Source organism: Prionailurus viverrinus, chromosome D1 (genome assembly GCF_022837055.1).
Source record: "Prionailurus viverrinus isolate Anna chromosome D1, UM_Priviv_1.0, whole genome shotgun sequence".
NCBI classification, from domain to species: Eukaryota; Metazoa; Chordata; class Mammalia; order Carnivora; family Felidae; genus Prionailurus; species Prionailurus viverrinus.
In genome coordinates, this window is record NC_062570.1 from 8,731,146 (window position 1) to 8,752,831 (window position 21,686).

The 21,686-nt window shown below is 37.4% G+C and overlaps 1 protein-coding gene across 2 annotated transcripts in view; it reads right to left on the reverse strand.

Moving 5' to 3' along the window:
• Positions 1-21,686, reverse strand: part of RDX (radixin) — a 91,710-nt gene that overhangs the window by 20,817 nt on the left and 49,207 nt on the right. Inside the window, exons 11-14 of one of the 2 annotated variants that reach the window (XM_047878683.1) lie at positions 13,455-13,615; positions 12,456-12,548; positions 8,058-8,300; positions 6,910-7,070 (exon numbers count right to left, since the gene is read on the reverse strand). In XM_047878683.1, the coding sequence (XP_047734639.1) occupies positions 6,910-7,070; positions 8,058-8,300; positions 12,456-12,548; positions 13,455-13,615 (658 nt within the window). Of the gene's footprint in view, positions 1-4,479; positions 7,071-8,057; positions 8,301-12,455; positions 12,549-13,454; positions 13,616-21,686 lie in introns of those variants that run through there. The other variant, XM_047878682.1, reaches the window with a different exon arrangement.

Here is a 21,686-nt window from a genome sequence, read left to right on the forward strand (position 1 = left end):
AGCAAATTTACACCTAGGTGTTTCCTTTAAATTCTCAGCAGATAGTAACAGAATTCTTTACCGTGACCACAGCCTTTCTTCAGGCTAATTCCTGTATGTGAAGTTCTTCTACTTAGCTTTCCTTATCCTCTGTACTTCCTAGGACACCTGACACAGCAGCATAAATTCTCTGTTGGAGCAAAGTTTAGTTATTGTCCCCTTAGGAACTGCTTTCCCCCAAAGCACCCAATGTCTTCAAATCAAACTAAACTACCTCAGCAGAGGATTCAGGGCTCCATAAATTCCTGGCCCAGCCACCCTAGCTTTACTATCCTGTAGCCGACGCACAATGAATCACATTTTCTATTCCAGTCAGGATAACCTACTCTTTCTAGACCCTCATCGGTGTACATAATAATTCTTCTGCCCTGCCTCTTTACAGCAACACCTCATCAAAAAAATTTTTCTCTTTAAAAAACATCAAGACTAAAGGCACGGGAAACAAAAGAAAAAGCAAATGGTCTTCATTAACATTAAAAAGCTTTTGTGCCACAAAGGATACTATCCATAGCAAGAAAAGACAACCCAAAGGATGGGAGAGAATATTTGCAACTTTTGTATCTGGCAAGGGATTATTTACAACTCAGGTATCTGATAAGGGATTCATATCCAGAATAAAGAACTCCTACAACTCAAGAAGAAAAAGTAAACAACTCAATTTAAAAGTGGACAAAACATGAATAAACACTTCTGCAAAGAAGATATACATATGGTGAATAAGCATATGGAAAACATGTTCAGTATCAGAGAGAAATGCATCATAGGGAAATGCAAATCAAAACCACAATGAGATACCACTTCACCCATTGGAATGGCCATTCAAAAAAAAAAAAAAACCCAAAACACCCCAAAATAACAATTGCTGGTGAGGATATGAAGAAGCTGGGGCCCTTAGGCACGGCTGGTAGGAATGTAAAATGGTGCAATTGCTCCACAAGATAGTACAATGAGTCCTCAAAAAATTATCACATGATTCAGCAATTCTACTTCTGGATATGTACCTCAAAGAACTGAAAACAGGGACTTGAACAGATATTTGTAACGAACACAGCAGTCTGTTCACAAGTCAAAATGTGGAAATAATCCAAATATCCATTGACTGATGGATTAAAAAAAAATGTGGCATATATCAACAATGGAATATTATCCAACATCTAAAAAGAGTGAAATTCTGATATATATGATAATACAGATGAGCCTTGAAAACATCATGCTACGCGAAGTAAGAGATAATAGAAAAGGACAAATGTTCAGAGTCACCTGAAGTAGTCCAATTCAGAGAGACAAAAGGTAGGATGGGGGTAACCAGGGAGCAGGAAGGCAGAAGAATGGAGCATCAGCGTTGTAAGGGCACAAGTTGTTTGGGATGATGAAAAAGTTCTGGAGATGAATAGTGGGGACAACTGTACAACATGAATTTACTTAACGTCACTCAACTGTACATTTGAAAATGGTTAAAATTTTATACGTATTTTAACAATTAAAAAAAAAAGATTCAACTGAAAGCTAACTCCATGAAACTTTGTTTAATACAGAGATTACTAATGACTCTAGGTGACCGGTTTATCAGCAGGGTCTAAAATGAATCTTACTATAAAGTTAGAAAACTTTCACAATAAGGCACTTGTTTAAGGCTATCCTTAAATACAGTGTTTAAAATTTGATGTATGCAATAAAAATTAAGTAATTTACCAGAGAACAAGCAAACTTGAGAAACTACACCATGTACTCTTATTCTTGGCCTTATTCACTACTTTTCTTCTATTGATTTTCTGTACATTATAGTTTCTTTCATCATACAACTGTATCTTTTATCCAAGATAGCTAAAATTTCAAAGTAAACAATTATCTAAATGGCATGAGGGCATGTAGGAGTCTAATGCTGGACTTCAATTACACAGACTTTTCAGTACAAACCAAAGGAAAGGGAGGGAGGAGGTAGTGTCTTCTAAGTCTAAAACATTCATGCATTTCTAGGTCTGACACCTAAGTTACGACATTTTAAGTTGCAAAAAATTAAAAGGGATATCACAGTATACGTTATAAACACAGCAAAAGAAGAATTTCATATAATCCATGTTTCGTCAACAGGAATGTTTCCAAGGATCATCACGTAAACCTGCGAGACTCTGAAGCCGTATTACCAGGAAGATGGACATTGGCTATTTAGGTTTTGTGACATTAACAGAAACCATCGCTACTTTTAGGAACAAACTAAATGACATGCATAAATATAAAAGTGAATCAATTTTTTAAATGATCATGAAATGAAAGTGAACAATTGGAACAAAGTAACAAAAATAATAATTACAAGGATGGAAGCAACTGATGTGATGGAAGCCGGGAGGAATCTGGGCATACAAGTCACAGCAATCAACCAAGTGGAGCTGCCATCTTAAAAGAAATCTAGTATTTTAACAGATTAATGCGAGTGACCTAAGAGCTAAGATATATTAGTATCTGAAGTTCCACGTTTTAAGACAGGCCAAAATGAAAGGCACAGTCATTCTCATCTTGCTTCTGTATCCTACAATACAGCATAAAAAAATATAGTGGCTTTGGGGCACCTGGGCAGCTCAGTCGGTTAGGTGTCCGACCGGCTCAGGTCATGATCTCACGGCTCGTGAGTTCGAGCCCCACATCGGGCTCTGTGCAGACAGCTCAGAGCCTGGGGCCTGCTTTGAATTCTGGGTCTCCCTCTCTCTCTGCTCCTTCCCCGCTCATGCTCTCTCTCTCTCTCCTTCAAAAAATAGATAAAAACATTAAAAAAAATTTTTTTTTAAATGTAGTGGCTCCATGAAGCTCTGTAAAGAAAGAGTCTGGAACCATTTAGTAGCTAGAAAACTCCAGAGCCAGGCGTAAACCCGAATTTAAAAGATGTGCCACTGGGCAATTATCTTTTAACCTTAAAATTCTGTAGTGAATGAGAGATACTTGAACTCCTAAAGCAGTGTATGTAACCAGAAATCAGATAACTTCATATCAGTGTTTCAGGGAAGTCACAATACTGAGGCAACAAAGCAAGGAGTCATGATTTTTCCAGAAGGAAAATGGCAGCTCTTAAAATCTTGAAAGATGGACCTGTTAAGAAGTAGGCCCACTAGGAAAAAAAATGGAACTTTAGATTACTTAATTGGAAAAGTCAAGGATGGGAATGTGATAAGCTCTGATATGTGAAACACTATTGTGAACCAAGGCTTCCTCGCCACCAGTCAGCATAGAATGTGAGGATTGCCTTGACATTTCATAAAGTTATCAAAACATCTGCAGAATCCACTGAACTTTTGAAATGTACTAGAATGCTGTCCTTTTACACGATAAACCGCAAGAGCAACTGAGAGATTATCTTCTAATTACAAAATGAAGTACAGAATAAGAAAATGCTAAGAGTATGGAATAGGCCCACCAGTATAGCTCCATATTTGAACGATTTCCCTTACCCTTAATTAAGGATACCTAAACTTTGGTTTGCTACCAGCTCAGTAAATTAACGATAAAGGCACTAATTCTTTCTACTTAAAGTTTTAAGCTTTAGAGATTAAGATGTTAAAATTTAAAAATTGTTTTCCTCATGCATACACATAATGGGATGCTTTGGGATCTAAAAAGTTTTTAGCTTCAGTTCTAAAAATATCACTAATCAACAAGGTAATCGAACTTCAGACAGGAAGTAGTGGGCATTTTCAATCCTAACACTAATATTGAAATTGCTGTCCAATGATAATCAGGAGTGAGGATTCCAAAAGAGCCCAAGACAACTCGGTAAGTGGGAATTCTAGTTCTTAAAGAAAAACCCTAATTAGATACAAAGGAATCTTATAAAATTCTCTTTTCTGACCGGATCAGAATAAAGAAATCACTACCTACTGGTAAGACAAAAATAATGTGACAGCTAAGTATTACTATAAACTGAGAAGTCATCTTGCTTTTCCTTTTGGAATACATGACTTACTTAAGATGAATAATCTTTATGTTAAAAACCAGTAAGCTTTTAAGAGACAATAACTTTCTAGATTTATGGTAACTGCTCTGTAATGTCACTTTAAAATAAAAATACATATTTAAATAAATGCACTTAGAATATATATAGTTCTTTAAAGAACATTAGCATTTTTATAGCAAGATCAATGGCAATGAAACTGTATCTTCGTTAGGAAACAAATTATCAATATACAATTAAAGCAATAATTAAAAATCCTAAATGATTTTGTTATCGAGAGAGTCGATTTAATGATTTTTCACAGAATTAACAATCACTATTACTTGCATACCAAAAGAGGTACAATTTAGGGGAAAGATAAATCTGTGAGGACTCTGAAAATTTACCCTATCCACTTCTCATTTTTAAGATGTGATGATTTGTGGGTCTAATAAAGATTATGATTCTGAGAAATATGCAAAAAAATCCATGTTAAATAACAACAGTGGACCTTGAAGGCATGAGCTTTTGTCACTTTATTGTTAACCAATGAATGTTATCCAAAATTATAGATGTAACTGTAGCTTAATTGTACAACACAGAATTATGCTAATGGTAAAACCTGCTGGAATTTACCAAATACTCATTAATATATTTTTACATTGCTATATGAGCATGTGCTCTCAACTGCTAATAATAAAAGTCATAACTGGCTTAATCACTATGAAAACTCATATTGCAAATAGTTGTTTCCTGTTTAGAAAAATTCACACAGCTTTAAAAATGGATTAAATCCATTTTAATCCTAATCTACAAATAGATTATAAACAGCAAATATAACTGGTAATTTTTCAACACTGATAGCAAACTGATGCAGCAGTGATAGTGCACACAATTCAAAATGTAGAAAATTAATAAAAATCCAGTGGAAATCCAAGTTTTCACCTATTATGGCAACTGCTTTGCTACTTTGGAAAAGCGAGCACGCACGCCTTGGAGCATGACGAGTTCACCACCTGTCCCGCGAATGTGCTCAAGCAGAAACACTCTCTTCCACAGTGTTTTGAAGCATGTGCACAACCACCACACAACAGTCACGTCAAGGTTATCAACCAGTTATCTCTTGTCCTACAAAGTCCAAAAATATATTAAATGCAACCTTTCCTTCTCATATGTCTGCCCAGATTAATCCTTTTCAAGTCAGCAAAATCAAAAAAAGCACAAGAGATATTTTCAGACACAACTTGAATCTACTGTGCATGAAAATGCTTAACAAAATGGCAATTTTAATAGATAAATGTAAATTTGAGTGCATAATACCACATGAAAAGTAGCTGAACCACACAGAGAAAACAAGGCTTTCCTTATCTCCAAGTCTAGATGTTTTACAATAAAGAAAATGTTAGAACATATGAATATTAGAACATCTTTCAAACTGGAAAGATTTCTTCTTCTTAAGACATAATTGAACTTAATATAATCTAAAATTATAATTTCTAAAATAGGATTAACAAACCGAATTTAAGTATTTTTAGTTAGAGAACAAAAAAATAAGCACAATGATTTAGAAACCAAATCTGCTAAAATGATTATGTAACAATTATATCAAGAAATGAAGGTACAGACATTCATATGCTACAAGGGAAAATCTCTCGCGCGCACGCACACGCACACGCACACGCACACACACACACTTCCTCAGACACAGAACACCCCTCCAAGAAGATAGTATACCATCAAGAGCTTACAATTTTCATATAAATCAGAGTCCCACAATTCAGCTCAACGACAAGGCAGTTAAAAAATAGTAGCACTCTAAGATATTCTGAAGGAAAAGGAAATCTCAGAAATACTCCTTCATGACTGGAAGTACTGGTGCGTGTTGGAGAACACACTTACATACTCCGTTGTGTTGGAGCGACCAGTCATCGCAGGTGTAGTAGTGAGGTAGTATTACTGTCCCCTCTCTGGGACTGATGTTTTCAAACGCTGCTCTTCCAGAAAGGTCCACGGCTTTTTGAATGAGTATAATCAATGACCAAAAAACATATTTTTTTAATTAAACATCTGTTTGTCTAAATCAATCTTTGAAAGAACAGACTTTTTAAATCTTTTGGAGACAATTAGTATTTGCAGGTAGTGTTTCATCAATAAACTCTCCTAGGGTACTACCACCTGCTGTCTACACCTTTGTCAATGGTAGGCAAAGAAAACCAAAGGATGGCAGGTGATGAAACACCAATCTATTCAGCTGTCAAAGATGACTAATTAAGCAAATATCGAATATCCAATAATGTAAGCAAACTGGGATTTTAAAAACATTAACCACCAGCTGCATACTACACTATTAGATATTCTAATCCTTTTCATGATTCATAGCTGTCTTCTACACAATTATCAAAGACTGTCCACCCTGTCGCCTACCTTCATTCTGACCACTGCCAATGATCTATACGATGGCAGAATTATGGCTATCGGCATGGCAAGATATAATAAGGGCACGCCGAGGAAATCTGAGACAGAATGTGGAAATACACACAGGTCAACTATGGAAGGGTCCAAAGAAAACAGAGTGCTCTACCCAAACACTCATTAAGTCACCATCATCCTTTGAAATGTACAAAGTGCTTACATCACACATACACATTTGTCAGACATGATAATTAGTGTTAATCTTCAACAGAAAAAAAAAAATGGAAACTGAAAATGTGAAAGGAGTCGATGGAACACTGTTCTCCATTCCCTGGCCCAAAAGGAAAAGAAAATCAAGCATGACATCACACTGCCTTAATGCAGAAGGGCTCCCTCAAGCATGTCTTTTAGCCACCACAGTCAACTGGTGTAAGTGCTTTGGCAAGGTGGGGTGCATTCCATCACATCTGCAAAGGCCTGCTTTTCTCTGTTGGTGGTTCAGCTTATGAAGAACATGTATGCAAAATAACAGCTCTCACATTGCTTCAAACTCATCGATGCGCTGCTTTGTGTTGCCCTGTCGGATCTGCCGAAGAGTCTTGTACTTATCACGGCCTGCTTTCACGTTCTCAGCGTGAAGAACATCATTTTGTGTTTTCTTGGTTTCATCTCTGGCCTGGGCTAATTCTGAACTCAGCGCCTATGTTTAAAAAATAAAAACAATGACTATTATTTTCTTCTTAAAGTTTAAAAAGCTCATAAAAAAGGTTTAAAGACAAAAATACACATACAACAAATCTGACTTTTTTGCATATTAGAATTTACACTGTCACATAATTTCTTTAAAGTGTATAAATTTAAAAAATAAAAATAAAAAATATGAAGTATGTTAATTTGCTCTATTTTGGTGATAGTAGAGGTAGTAGTTAGGGAGAAATACCCACTGTCTTTCACTTCTACACTCAACAACCACGACGATTCTGTATATTATTCCAAAATCCCTTAACTTTCTCTATACAACAGAGATTTTGAAATCACTTACAAAAGGTTCAATGTAGACAGTATAGGATGTTATTTTAAGATCTAAAATCTAGGCCATTAGAGAACCTTTCTCCAAAGTCTTAATCTATTTATTGCAATTATCACTTCATTTTCTTTTCTTTATTCATATTTAAAGATTTCGCCAATTAAAAAAATCAGAGAACTTATCGGGGAAAAAAGGTCAAATCAAATTAAGATTTCCTACTCTGATCTAATTATGTGCTTTTAATAAACCTACCTTTTGGTACTATGAAACCTGAACAAATAGTTCAGAGTATGTAGTGTCATACAGGTAATCTATTAAATTATATGGCTTTTAATGTATACTTTACTGGCAAAAAACTAAATTCATCTGTCTTTTAAAGATAACATCAAAACACTCCACCTTTTGGCGTGGAGTCAAGCTGTAATTAAAAAATAACTTACCACTTAAGGCCTGATTACCCAAAACTAACACATTTGCTACAATGGAAGAAATCAAGCACTGTGACTACAGGCCAAGCAATCACAAACCAATCACAAGGCCAGCTAAGGGCAAAAGCTTAAAAAAAACTGGAATGTTCCTTTTTAGTAAGTTTGTATTTTATTAAATGGGGAAAATGCTCACTGTACTATACATGTACACACAACTGTCAATTTGAAATACCTGGAGTTGTTTTTTAACACGCTCATTTTTTTGTGTTTCCGTTATACGTTCCTCCTCACTTCTGTGGTTCAGCACCCCGTCGTTTGATAATTCTGCGCTAGCCTCTGCATTATTCTCATCATGCTCATCGTGTTCATTTTCTGTTGGAGGAATGACTGGCGGTGGTGGAGGTGGAGGGGGTGCAGACATCACAGTTTTTAACTCTTCTTTGGTCTTTTCCAAGTCTTCCTGGGCTGCAAAAGCCTGAACGTTAACAATAAATTTATCAGCAACTTCATTTGAAAACTGGTAATGAAGAGAATCAAGTTATCTCTCTTTCCTAATAGAAACTATCTTTCAGGGTAATGAAAATAAGCCCTACGGACGAAAGCTCTACTTTTATAAAGGAATGCCAGGGGGCAAGAATGCCAGAATGAAAATACATCACTTTGCAAAAACTAATAAAATTGTTAACTCTGGCAAGCATAATCAAATATTGCTAAACCTGTTATGCAAATATTTGATGAGAAATGGCATCAGCCTAATGCCAAAGAATGCCACATCCAAGAGATCACATTTTAGCCACAAGAGGGAGCACATAACCCAGTCAAAGGAGGAATCAGCCTGTTTAGTGACCAGTTACTATCACTGATGGTAGGTTAACTAGATATTAAGTGTCTTCTGAGATGACACAACAGGAGGTATCCAACATCAGCAATTATTTTGGTGGTATACAATGTTGCTGTGCCTGGAAAAATCCTGCTTCACACTGTTGTCCTGGTGTAATTACTAATAAGAATACTTTCACTCTAAAAAATGTTCTAATTTGGGTGATAAATTATATGGAGGTCTCACCTATGAGGCACTGTAGCCAAAAACTTTTTAGGTTGAATCCTTCAAGATTTCAGGTCTATCTTCCAGTTTAAAGGAAATATTGATGATAAAAGGACAAATGAATGGCACCATAAGGACACACAAAGGAGAAGGGACAATCTGCAGGTAATTCAGTATCAAACAAAGGAATGTCCTACTTTAAAAGAGACTGAGAGCAAACCTATGTAATGCAAGGTGCTAATTTGGACACTGGCCTGGCAAATTAGCTATACAAGATTTTGGGTCAACTGTGAATATACAAATATATTCTATATATAAACCCAGAAATAAACCCATACAAATATGATCAATTAATTTGGAGCAAAGCAGCCAAGAACATCCAATGGGGAAAGGACAGTCCCCTTCAATAACTGGTACTGGGAAAACTGGAGAGATACACGCAAAAGAATGAAACTAGGCCACTGTCTTATAGCATACACAGTATCTACTCAAAATGTTCACAAACTTGAAAATAAGACCTAAAACCATCAAACCCCAGAAGAAAACACAGGGAGCAACTCCTTGACACTGGTCTTGGCAATGATTTTTTGGGTTTGACAGCAAAAGCAAAAAATAAACAAGTGGCACTACATCAAATTAAAAAGCTTCTATACAGCAAAAGAAACCATCAAAAAAAATGAAACGGCAACCTACTAAATGGGAGAAAATATTGACAAATCTTATATCCAAAATATATAAAGAATTCATACAACTCGGTAGTTATAAAACAATCTGATTACAAACTGGGGAGAGGATCTGAATAGACATTTTTTCCAGAGAAGACATACAGATGGCCAACAAGGTCCATGAAACGGTACTCAACGTCACGAATCGTAACAGAAATGCAAATCGTAACTAACGAGCTATCACCTCACACCACTCAAAATGGCTATTATCGAAAAGGGAAGAAATAGCAAGTGTTGTCAAGGATGTGGAGAAAAGGGATACTGTGTGCACTATTGGTGACTATGTAAGTTGGTGCAGCTATTAGGGAAAACGGTACACAAGTTTGAAGAAGGTTTTCTTCAAAAAATTAAAAATACAACTACCATATGATCCAGCAATTCCACTTGTAGGTATTCATACCCCAAAAACGAAAACACTAACTCAAAAAGATATATATACCACCAGGTTCAGTGCAGCCTTATTTACAATAGCCAGGATATGAAGCAAGCTAAACACCCATCAATGGATGAATGAATGGGTAAGGAAAGTGTTGTGTACACACACACACGAGTAGTATTCAGCCACAAAAAAGAAGAAAATCTTGCTGTATCAACATGGATGGAACTTGAGGGCACTACACTAAGTGAAATAAGTCAGAGAAAGACAAGTACCATATGATCTCATTTATATGTGGAATCTAAAAAAGAAAAAATTAGACCAACAAAAAACGGGAACAAATTCCTGGTTACCAAAAATTGGGGGTGGCGGGGACGGTGGGGAATGAGCAAATGGGAGAAGAAGATTAAAAAGTACAAACTCCCAGCTGTAAGATAAAGAAGCCATGGGGATATAACATACAAACAGCATGGAGACTACAGTTAATAATACTGTACACTTGAAAGTTGCTAAGAGTAAACCTTAAAAGTTTTCAGGACAAGAAGAAAAATTCTAACTATGTATGGCGACGGGTGTTAGCTCATTTCACCATACACACAGTATCAAATAATGAAGTTCACACCTGAAACTAATATAATGTTATATGTCTATCTGAATTAAAAAATTTTTATGAATGCAGTCTAATACAGATGAGATGAAAAGTGACTAAAACGGAAGCGTGTGTGCAGGACGACCTCACTCTAAACATATAAATGTGTATGTATGCACACACGCAAACAGGAAAAGATCGTGGAAAGATCTGCACTAAGGTGTTAAAAGAGTGATCCTGGTTTGTGGGAATATAATTTTTCTTTTGTGTCACTTCCTCATATCTATAGTTCAGAGGATTTACCTCTGTGGTGTCATTTTCATTTATTTACGTTTTTATTTATTTTTATTTATATACTATTAAAGCTTATTTATTTTGAGAGAAACAGAGACAGTGTGAGTTGGGAAGGTATAGACAGAGGAGAGAGAGAATCCCACGCAGGCTCTGAGCGGCCAGCACAAAGGCCGATTTGGGGCTCAAACTCATGAAACTGAGATCACGACCTAAGCCGAAGTCTGAGGCTTAACTGAGTCACCCAGGTGCTCCTTTATTTATTTTAAATGTTTATTTCTGAGAGACAAAGACACACACACACACACACACACACACACACACACACACACACACACACAGAGTGCGCGCGTGGGAGAGTGCACAAGCGGGTGAGGGGCAGAGAGTGAACGAGACAGAGGATCCAAAGTGAGCTCCTTACTGGCGGAGCGCACAGCCCAATGCGGAGCTCGAACTCACAAACTATGAGATCATGACCTGAGCTGAAGTCAGACACTTCACTGACTGAGCCACTGAGGCACCCCTTTCTTTGTTGTTGTTTTTATTGCTTTGTTTTTCTTTCTTTTTTAAAAGAAGTTCATGTGTCTCTGTGAAATTCTAATAAAATAGTGTAACAGGTTAACAGAGTTCTATCATATTTGAGAGTTATATATACACACATACACACAATTTTCAATGTATCAAAATTTCCCTGTGAAATTTAAACTGCTACCAAGAAAATTTAAGGGTGAAACATTCACACATACTGTAGAAGGCCTTTGGGTAAAATAATTATTATGGTTACATTTAAAAGTTAACCTTTATTTGAAGTGTGGAGTAAGCTCTGATTTTTCACTTGTGCACTATTTCAACAGGGGCTTCATCTACTTAGGAACTTATACTAGGTACCTCAGAATGTATCATCGTCGCTGCATCCTTCTAATTCCACTTTACATCCACGATTTGGTTGCCATGCCCTTTTGAGTCTACCCCAAGATGTCTCTCAGCAACCTCTGCTCCTCTTGACTCTCAAGTAATCCCACCTCTTGGACCAAGCCAGCTTCCACACCGACGGCCACATTATTTTTATAACACCATACTTAATCATGTTATAATCCTGTTTTGAGATCTTCAAAGTCAAATGTCTACAGACACTCCTTATCATCTTGCCATTGATTTAAAATTAAAGCCCTTCACAACTTAATTTCCTCTCTAATGTCCCAACCACATCGCACAAGATTTCTGAACCGATGCTCGAAAGCACTGCTTGCTTACTGGTTGCCCCTCAAATCCAGCATGTGCTTGCAAACTTCCTGTACTCATTCAGCCCCTCTGTCTACAGTCTCTAACCACTCCCAAAATTGAAGTTCACGATGCAACTTAAACTTCTAAGGGTTTTCCCCAAGCCTGCCTCATTCCCACAGAAATTAATCACCTCTTCTGTGCTCCCAAATACTGAGCTTGCGTCGACAGATCAGTAATTAGTATGATACAAACACATTCATACACACAGGTATCTTTCCCCCTCTCAATCGTGACAGTATTCATCTCCATAAACTCAGCATACTACTGGGTACAAAGTAGATATTCAACAAATGATACTGAGGGAAGAAACCAACGATCACCTTGTGCTGCCACTCAGTAGCTTCCTCTTCCTTTTTCTTCTTGGCTTCTTCTAGAAGTGCAATCTTGGCAGTGAATTCAGCAAGTTCTGCTGCCTAAAATACACAATATAATTACCAATACTAAAAATATGTATTTTCAAAAATTTATATTATGTCAACAAAGCTTTAATGTACATGCTTGGGCTGTATTATGTTCCTCTTTGATGGTCTTTCATTAAAAAAAAATTTTTTTTAAAAAGGTATATTTAAGATCATAAATATCTTATTTGTAGTATAATGAACTAGTAAGGAGATAAAGTAAAAATGGTTTCATTATAGGCAAGTAGTTATTCGTCTTCCAGTAGCAGGAACTTAGAATGTGCAACTCCAGAGCTATTTGTAAACTGTGATCAATAAAGTATTTGCTAAAGCCTACAAAGAAAAAATTTATATAATGCTTTATAGTTTGAAGAGCATGCTATCAAATAATGTCATGTGATTCCCCAACAATCCTATCTGGTGACACTATTTCTGTTTTCAAAGGGCAGAATCTGAGGCTCAGAAAGACCCAAGGACACATAGCAAGCGAATGTCTGAACCAATATTTAATTCCAGGATCTTTTAAATGTCATGCCCACTTAATATATCTAAGGCCACTACACAAACCAACACGAAGACCCCAATAAGTACAGCCCACGGTTATAAGAAGGAATCAGAACGTACTGTCAATTCATCTAAAGTAAAACACACCAGTGGTTTAGGCAAAGTTTAAGTGAATCAGAAATCTTTTGTTAGCAACAGGCTCCATTTATCTTTTATGGTCTTATTTTTAGTTTTTGTTCACTTGTTTTAAGGCATAAATTAAATGTTTAGATTTATTTCCAAACTTTGCTATTAGATACTACTTATATCTTTGGTGTGCTTTCCAGAAGATCTCTGATGTGCTTAGTTGTACAAGGTTTGCTCTATGCTTCTGTCTAAATTTTCCTTTTTCTCTGAGAAAGAGCTGAGGTTCCTGACCAGTTGCTCCTGATTCTTCATCTGGTCGGCAGCTTGTTTTGCTATAGCGGACTTGGCCTCTTCAGCAGCTCGGCGCTCCTTTTCAAGCCTTTCTGCTTCTTCCTTCGCTCGTTTTCGCTCCTGGTCCAGTTCTAGAGCTTTTCGAGTCTGTTCTTCTAGTTCTGTCAAATTGTACACCCCCCACGAAACAATGGTTAATTCTAATTATTCGCATTATCAAAAGAAGCCGAAATGATGGCAAAGAATCTAATTTGTACAGTTTCTAAAAATTAGCACATCTGGAAATGAACATACATACTTTGATTTTAACTTGGCAAAAGCCTTGTAATTTTCTTTAGTACTCACAATTAAAAAACCTGAAGAAATGAAAACTTTTTGTAATTCAAGTTATGTCATAAAGCTAGAAGCACATCTTTATTTTTAAAAAACTAGTATCTCCAAAGTTTTGATCTAAATACTTTGCCATCTGTTTCAAAACTCTATAAAACAATACACTTTCAAACTTACATAACTTTCTGCTTATCTAAACTAAGTATCAGATAAATAAACCCAAAACATTAAGACTGAAAACAGTAATTACTGATTTAAAATAGGAATTCTGATGTGAATTATATGAATTACTAAAAATTTTCAGTAACTGGTACATACCCATTTTTTGGGCATGAGACAAAATAATATTTGGAGATAAATAACATGAATTTTAATCTTTAAGCGTACAGACCATAAAGTTAATCCTCTTTTATTTGATGTGTTGAATGAAAAAGGAAAATACTACCAGCACAAATCCAAAAATTTTTAAGTGTAAAAGTACTAATTTTAAATATTATTCTAACAACTCTTGTTTAATAACAAGGACATGTTGTGACAGAAGACAAATGAATGCCATCTATTAAGAGACCGCAATGTCCTACAAAGAATGTCTCCCTTTCTGTGTATTTTAGAAAAGAAAAAAACTAAAAATCTAGGTCATGAGGTCTGAAAGCTAACTGTTACATACACACTTCTCCTTACCATTGTTAACTTTTTTGGTCTTGGTCGGAATTAATTTAGGTAATCGCAGTTAAGACTTGGGAAGTTTTGAGATGGTCAACAAGAAAAATAACTCTGGTCAAAGTTTAAATTTTCAATAAAATAATGTAAAAATTGTATGCAGCTATTATAAAGATAAAATGTCTACAAAACTGGGTGTTACCACAACTAAATTCTAGGATTATTCATTTTAGGATCTGCCTTTTAAAACTGGGACATCAAACTAACCTATCAAACTTTTCTTAAAATCATTCTTTCCATCTAGTTGACTAATATTTATATAAAATAAAGCCCACAAAACTCACGGCTTTTTCATCTAAACAAGCAAACAAATAACTACAGAAAAATTCCTTCTGTACTATGAAAGAAGAAAGAAAATTAAGTGCAGGTTGTAAAGTTAAATTTTAAAATAAATATTCCCCAATATTCATTATTTTCTATCAGTTTTTTGCAATAAAGATTTTGAAGAACGGTAGACAAGGCAATGGTTGTTTTGTGATCTATTAAGAATTATACAAAAGTGTAAATTATTTTAAATGTTGAAAATAAGTAGAAAGCTTCAAATCTACTTTCTTTTAGAAAGGAAGGTTTTTTTTTTTTTAAATAAATTTTAGGAAGGGCAAGAGCAGGAACAGGGAAGAAGGGCAGGGGGCAGTGGGGGAGAAAGAATCTTAAGCAGGCTTGATGCTCAGCTCGGAGCCCAATGTGGGGATCTCTATCCCATGACCTTGGGATCATGACCTGAGCCAAACTCAACAGTCAGACACAACCGACTGAGCCACCCAGGCACACCCCTAGAAAGGAAGGTTTTGAAATGCTTTCTTTCTTCCCTCCCCAGTTAAATGAGTTAGAACAGAGATTGGAAAACTATGGCCCACTAACCCAATTTCTTATTTTTATAAATAAAGTTTTACTGGAACCCATACCCTCATTCACTAAGGTATACAACACCCTCACATGTTTACATACAGCACAGGACTGCTTTCATTCTGCAAGAGCAGGGCTGATGGTCGCAAAAGAGACTGTGTGATGTGGAAAGCCTGAGGTAGTACTATCTGACCCTTTACAGAAAAGTTTACAAACCCCAAAATTAGGTTATTTCTATTTCTATAAAAGAGACGTGCCTCCAAAACCGTGGGTCCCATTAGGATACCTGTAGAGAAGGATTAGCTCAGAAAGGTAAACAGTATCAATATTTTGCCTCTCTGGTTCATAAACATCTAAAACCTACAATTTTTGAGGTCCGGCATATGGGAAGAGGGTATCAAAGAATATGGCTTGTTGTAGAAGATGAGGGGCGCCTGGGTGGCTCAGTCGGTTAAATGTCCAACTCTCAGTTTTGGCTCAGGTCATGATCTCACGGTTTCATGAGTTCGAGCCCTGCATCAGGCTCTGTGCTGACAACTCAGAGCCTAGAGCCTGCTTCAGATTCTGTGTCTCCCTCTCTCTCTGTCCCTCCCCCACTTGTGCTCTGTTGATCTAAAAATAAATACTGAGAAAAAAATTTAAAAATAAAAGTATATTAATTGAAAACGGCAAGGTGCACCAAGACGTATGCCGTATACTCCATTTTATGTAAGAAAGAAGGAACAAGAATACAGTTTTGAGTATTTGCTTATTTTGTATGCAAAAAAACAAAAACAAAAAGAAACAAACAAAACATAGGTATTTAATACTCCCAGTAGAGTGGAACAAAGGTGGAGTGGAATGCAGCAAGCAGCCTGAAGCCTGTAGTACTGAACCAGACTTAGCAGATACAGATTTAAACTTTGGGGCCACGAAGGCATCCAAGGTTTGAGAGGCCAAGAGCCTGAATAGAAGAGTAAGCTCTAAAATCTGCACGCTATTGGGGCACCTGGGTGGCTCAGTTGGTTAAGTGTCCTGCTCTTGGCTTCAGCTCAGGTCATGATCTCACAGTTTGTGGGTTCAAGCACCACATTGGGCTCTGTATTGGCAGTAGGCGTCCCGCTTGGCATCCTCTCCCCTCCCCCCACCCCCCAGTCTCTCTCAAAAATAAGGAAATAAATAAATAAATAAATAATCATGTTATTTCCCCTCAAGATGTTTGCCAACTCTTAAAAGATACACATATGGGGTGTAAAACAAGGAAAAGAAGCAAAAAAAAAAAAAACAAAACAAAAAAAAAAAAAAAAAAAAAAACCCAGCTGTAGTAGGCTGAAGAGTGGAGCAAAAAGATCGACACTCTCTTGCAGCCAGGAGTCAAAGGCTGGAGTTCAGGGCCCTCTAAGATAGAAGGGCCCTAGAAAATAAGCAGTCTTTCAGAAGATACTCCCGAGATGTGGCAGTGAGGGCAACAACAGGAGAAGGCCAACCTTAACAACGTCCGAAATCCCGCTCAACTCCACCAAGGCAATCTGCACACAGTGTGCCTGTCAAAAGAAAATCGAATCCTCTCTAAAAGAAAATAACTTCATCCTGAGCCTCCCTAATGTTTCATACTCAACGTTGGGCATGCAACGAAAATTACCAAGCACATGAGGAAGCTGGGACCAAAGGACCCCCACCAATGCCCGTAAAACCCCTAAAAGAAAAACAGACTACTGTAGAGGCCCAAAGATTATCCAGATACTGGAGTCCACAAACAAAGATGTTGACTTAAGTATGATAAATACTACTTATTTAGGAGAGATGAAGCAGCCACAAGGCACGAAAAAAGATGCCGAGCCCAGAGGAGCACTGACGATAATGCAGAAGCAGAGCTGCGGGCACCTTACAGATCCTCCGCAGGAACGGCGAAGGCCAGAGTCTCTTCTACAATTATGCAAGCTCGTTATCAATCTTTTCTTTATGATTATGAAAATATTGTCCTTTGCTATCTTCTAGAAATTTCATTCTCCCTTCAACATTTAGGTCCACAATCCACAGCCCCTCCACAGAGAAACAGATACTAAAATTCAGGAGATCTTTGACAGGGACCCAGATATACTACTAATTTTACTTCAGCAAAACCTTGAGACACCAGAATCATGCATTAAGTGCCATCCCCCCAAAAGGTAAAATATTTATGACCACCAAACCACCAGTAAAGCTACAAAAGAGCATGCAAAGCTCCTCCTGTGGCTCAGAGTAAAGGTTAAGCAAAGAAAATTTGAAACGCCTAGACTTGTAGACATCAGGGGAGGACCCATCAGAAAAGCCAGAAATAAATGCCAGCTTGGAGGATAAATCAGAGTTAGGGAGCCACCGTTAATCACATCCTCAACCCACAGAATTCTGCAGCAAAAACATCCCAACAGCTCATGATCTTCCTGTCTTGGACTATCCCATCTCCAGAACTTCCCTTCTAGACGTGCTCTATTCAGAAGAGGGTTATGAATAACTAGAAAAGGAAGCCAAAGAACATGGGAAAAAAGGAAAAGTACAGTTAATACAACAAACAGAGAGAGAAGACTACCAACCGAGGAAGGATCCCAGTGGTGCCTCTGCCACCACCACCACAGGAGGAGAGGGTCTACACTGTGAAATACGCAGAACACCGGCACTGCTGACTCACACCGAGCAGTCCAGTCCTGGCAGAGAATAAACTGCTGGAGCTGTAGTTTGTCCTGTTATAAACTAAATGGTTCCCTATGGTAACTTGTTTCCAAGTCATTATTCTCCTTTTCTCAACTTCAGGATGATTTATACAAGTATGCAATGTGTAACAATTAATGCCATTAACAATTAACGTTAACAAATAATGTCATAAAAGATCATTTAAAATATAAGTAATCTGGAAGCCCAGGAGCTGCCCTTGTCTTTGCAACGTGCTTCCTACTGTACATGAGCATGCACTTGGCTGTACACCTATTACTCATCTCTGAGACATGTCAGTTTCAAGTTTTTCTAGATACAACTGGTAACTGAACAGTGTGGCACTGGCAACAGAGAAACAGGTAAGTGGAACAGCACAGTCCAGAAGCAGATCCATACACATACCGTCTTCTGGACTGGTGACAAAGGTGATGGCTGTAGTCCAATAGGGAAAAGGACAGTCTTTGTAGCAAATGGGTCTGGGTCAACTGGAAATACTTTGGGGAGAAAATAAACCTTGACTCCTACAAAACTGGTTACGTATGTACGGAATGTGAACCTACGTGTGAAAAGTAAAGCAGTATCGGGGCGCCTGGGTGGCTCAGTCAATAAAACGTCCGACTTCAGCTCAGGTCATGATCTCGCGTTCTGTGAGGTCGAGCCCCGCGTCGGGCTCTGTGCGGACAGCTCGGAGCCTGGACTTGCTCAGATTCTGTGTCTCCCTCTCTGCCCCTCCCCTGCTCATGCTCTGTCTCTCTCTCAAAAATAAGTAAGAACACTAAAAAAATTAATTAAAAAAAAGTAAAGCGTGAAAAATAACACATTCACAGCTATAAGTAAAAGAGTGATAAATGGAACTTAAAATGAAAAACCTCTCTTCATTAAAAGACACTATTAAGAGAGAAAAAAGGTAAACCATGGAGAGATTTTTCTTTTAAAAATTCATGAAAAGAACTATAGATCAATTAAAAACAATTTTTTAAGAAAAAAAAGACATGAAAACACACTTCACAGGTAGCTATAAACATTTGCAACAGTGCTCAAAATCAGATTATCAGTCATCAAGAAAATGTCCTGGACTCACTATGCTCACCATCATGACTAAACAAAAAACACAAAAAGAAGCACTGACAATAACAAGTCATTAAAGTAATGAAGATGCAGAGCCAATGAACTTCCATTCACCACTGGAAGGAACGAACACGGATACAATCACTTTGGGAAATGATGGCAGGATCTCTGATAAACTGTGGCAGTGATCCTGATCCAGCAATTCCACCCCCAGGGGTATACACCTCCTCCAAATTCATACACAAATGCTATGTTTAAGAATGTTCATAGCAGCCTTATTTCACAACAGCCCCAAAATGGAAAAGCCTCAAATGTCTCCTACCACCAGGAGAATGGATAAATTGTGTGATATACATGCAACAGAATATTACACAGCCGCGTAAAAGAATAAACCACACCTATAGGCATAAGATTTGAGAAAAAGAAGCCACCTACGTGAATTTATATAAAGTTCAAAACAGGCAACACTATTCTTAAGCCTAACACCAAAAGCACAAGCAAAAAAGGAAAAATAAATAAGCTGGACTTCATCCAAATTTAAAATCATTGGGCTTAAAGAACACCTGCATCAAAATGAAGACAATCCACAGAACAGGAGAAATCATCTGCAAATCCTGTACCTGGTAGGTCATAAGACATCTGTACTGAGCTATATAAAAAACTCTAACACCTCAACAACAAAAAGACAACGCAGTTGAAAGATGGGAAATTTGAAAATACATTTTTCCAAAAAAGATATATAAATGGCCAATAAACCTATACAAAGACGCTCAACTTCATTCGCCATTCAGAAAATGCAAATAAAAACCACAGGAGCACTTCAAGGGTACAAGGATGACCATAATCCAAAAGACTGACATCAGCAAGTGTTGGTGAGGCTATGGATCGTACAAACCACACGCTGCCAGCGGGAATGCAACAGGTATAGTCGTTTTAGACACCAGTTCGGCAGTTCATCAAAAAGTTCAACATGAACTTACACATGACCCATTAATCTACTCCCAACTTTACACTCAAATGAAAACATACGAATACACAATAACCAGTAAACAAATGTTCACAGCAACATATTCACAACAGCCAAATGGTGGAAACAACCCAAATGTTCACCAACTAATGAGTAAGTAAAATGGAGGATACCCATACAATGATTATCATTCAGCTGTAAAAAAGAATGAATGCCTGATACAAGCTACAACATGGGTGAACCTCAAAAACATGCTCCATGAAAGACCGTTACCAAAGACCACATTCTGCACTTTTCCATTCAGATGAAATGACCAGAACCCACAAGTCTACAGAGCAAAAAAGTAGATGAGCCCTGGGGGAGGGAAGGCTAGGGAAAGAAATCTGATGGACTGCTAATGGGTATGGGGTCTCTTCGGGGTGACTGTTCTAGAATTGTGGGGTCAGCTGCACAGCTCTGAATACACTAAAAACCATTAAACTATATACTTTAAATCATTAATTTTGTGACATTCTACATCATATCTCAACAAAGCTGTTAAAAATTTAAAAGACTAGGGGTGCCCGGGTGGCTCAAGTGGTTAAGAGTCCAACTCCTGATTTCAGCTCAGGTCACAATCTCACAGTCATGGGACTGAGCCCGGCATCAGGCTCCATGCCCAGCATGGAGATTCTTAAGATTCTTAAGATTCTCTCCCCCCCTCTTCCTTTGCTCCCCTCCCCCCCCCCCCCGCCCCCGTTGGTGTGCACACCCACATGCGGGCTCTGTCAAAAAAGTAAGATTAAACTCTAATGAAGATACACATCAGAGTCACATTTGGGGTGAAAAAAAGACTGGGAAGGGACATAAGGGAGGTTCCCTGAGTGGAGGTAATGTTCTGTACCTTGCTCTGGGTAGCCACAGGAATAAATTCACTTAGTAAAAATTCATTAAGCTTTATATCTAAGAGACATGCACATTACTACATGTACACTACACTTTAATTAAAATGAAAAAAAAAACTTGCCAAAAAAGTCTCAGAAAATTAAATTAGGGATTATCTCCTTCCATTCTAGAAATTAGAAACCTAAGGAAATTGAGAAGTTAAAATGACTTTCTGAAGGTCACATTCTAAGTCAATGACAGAATTAAAGCTTGACACCTATTTGTATACAATGTGTACATAAAACAAACGCCCCTGCTCCCAACTGCTTTTATCACACTATCATGCTCACCTCCTCCCGAACACTTGAAAAATAAAATGATCTTTATTATGTTAATTTTATTATTTTCTTTCCTCAAAAAATATAAGCTCCATGACAGCAGAGACCTTATCTGTTCAGTACTCTATCCCCAGCACCTACAATAGGGCCTAGTACACACTAAGTGCTTGATAAATATTCAGAATGAACGAAATCACTCTACTTTTTTTTTATGGTTTATCTTTTCAAGGTGGGATTTCACTTTGATATTTGCTGAAGCAGTAACTGAATGCAAATATGGCTCTATTATATCTCAAATACAATCTGCAATATCTTCAGAGATGGTTTAAAAAACAGTAATGAGGTGCACCTTGGTGGCTCAGTCGGTTAAGCACCCAACTCTTGGTTTCAAGCTCAGGTCATAATCTCACGGTTTTCTGAGTTCATGCC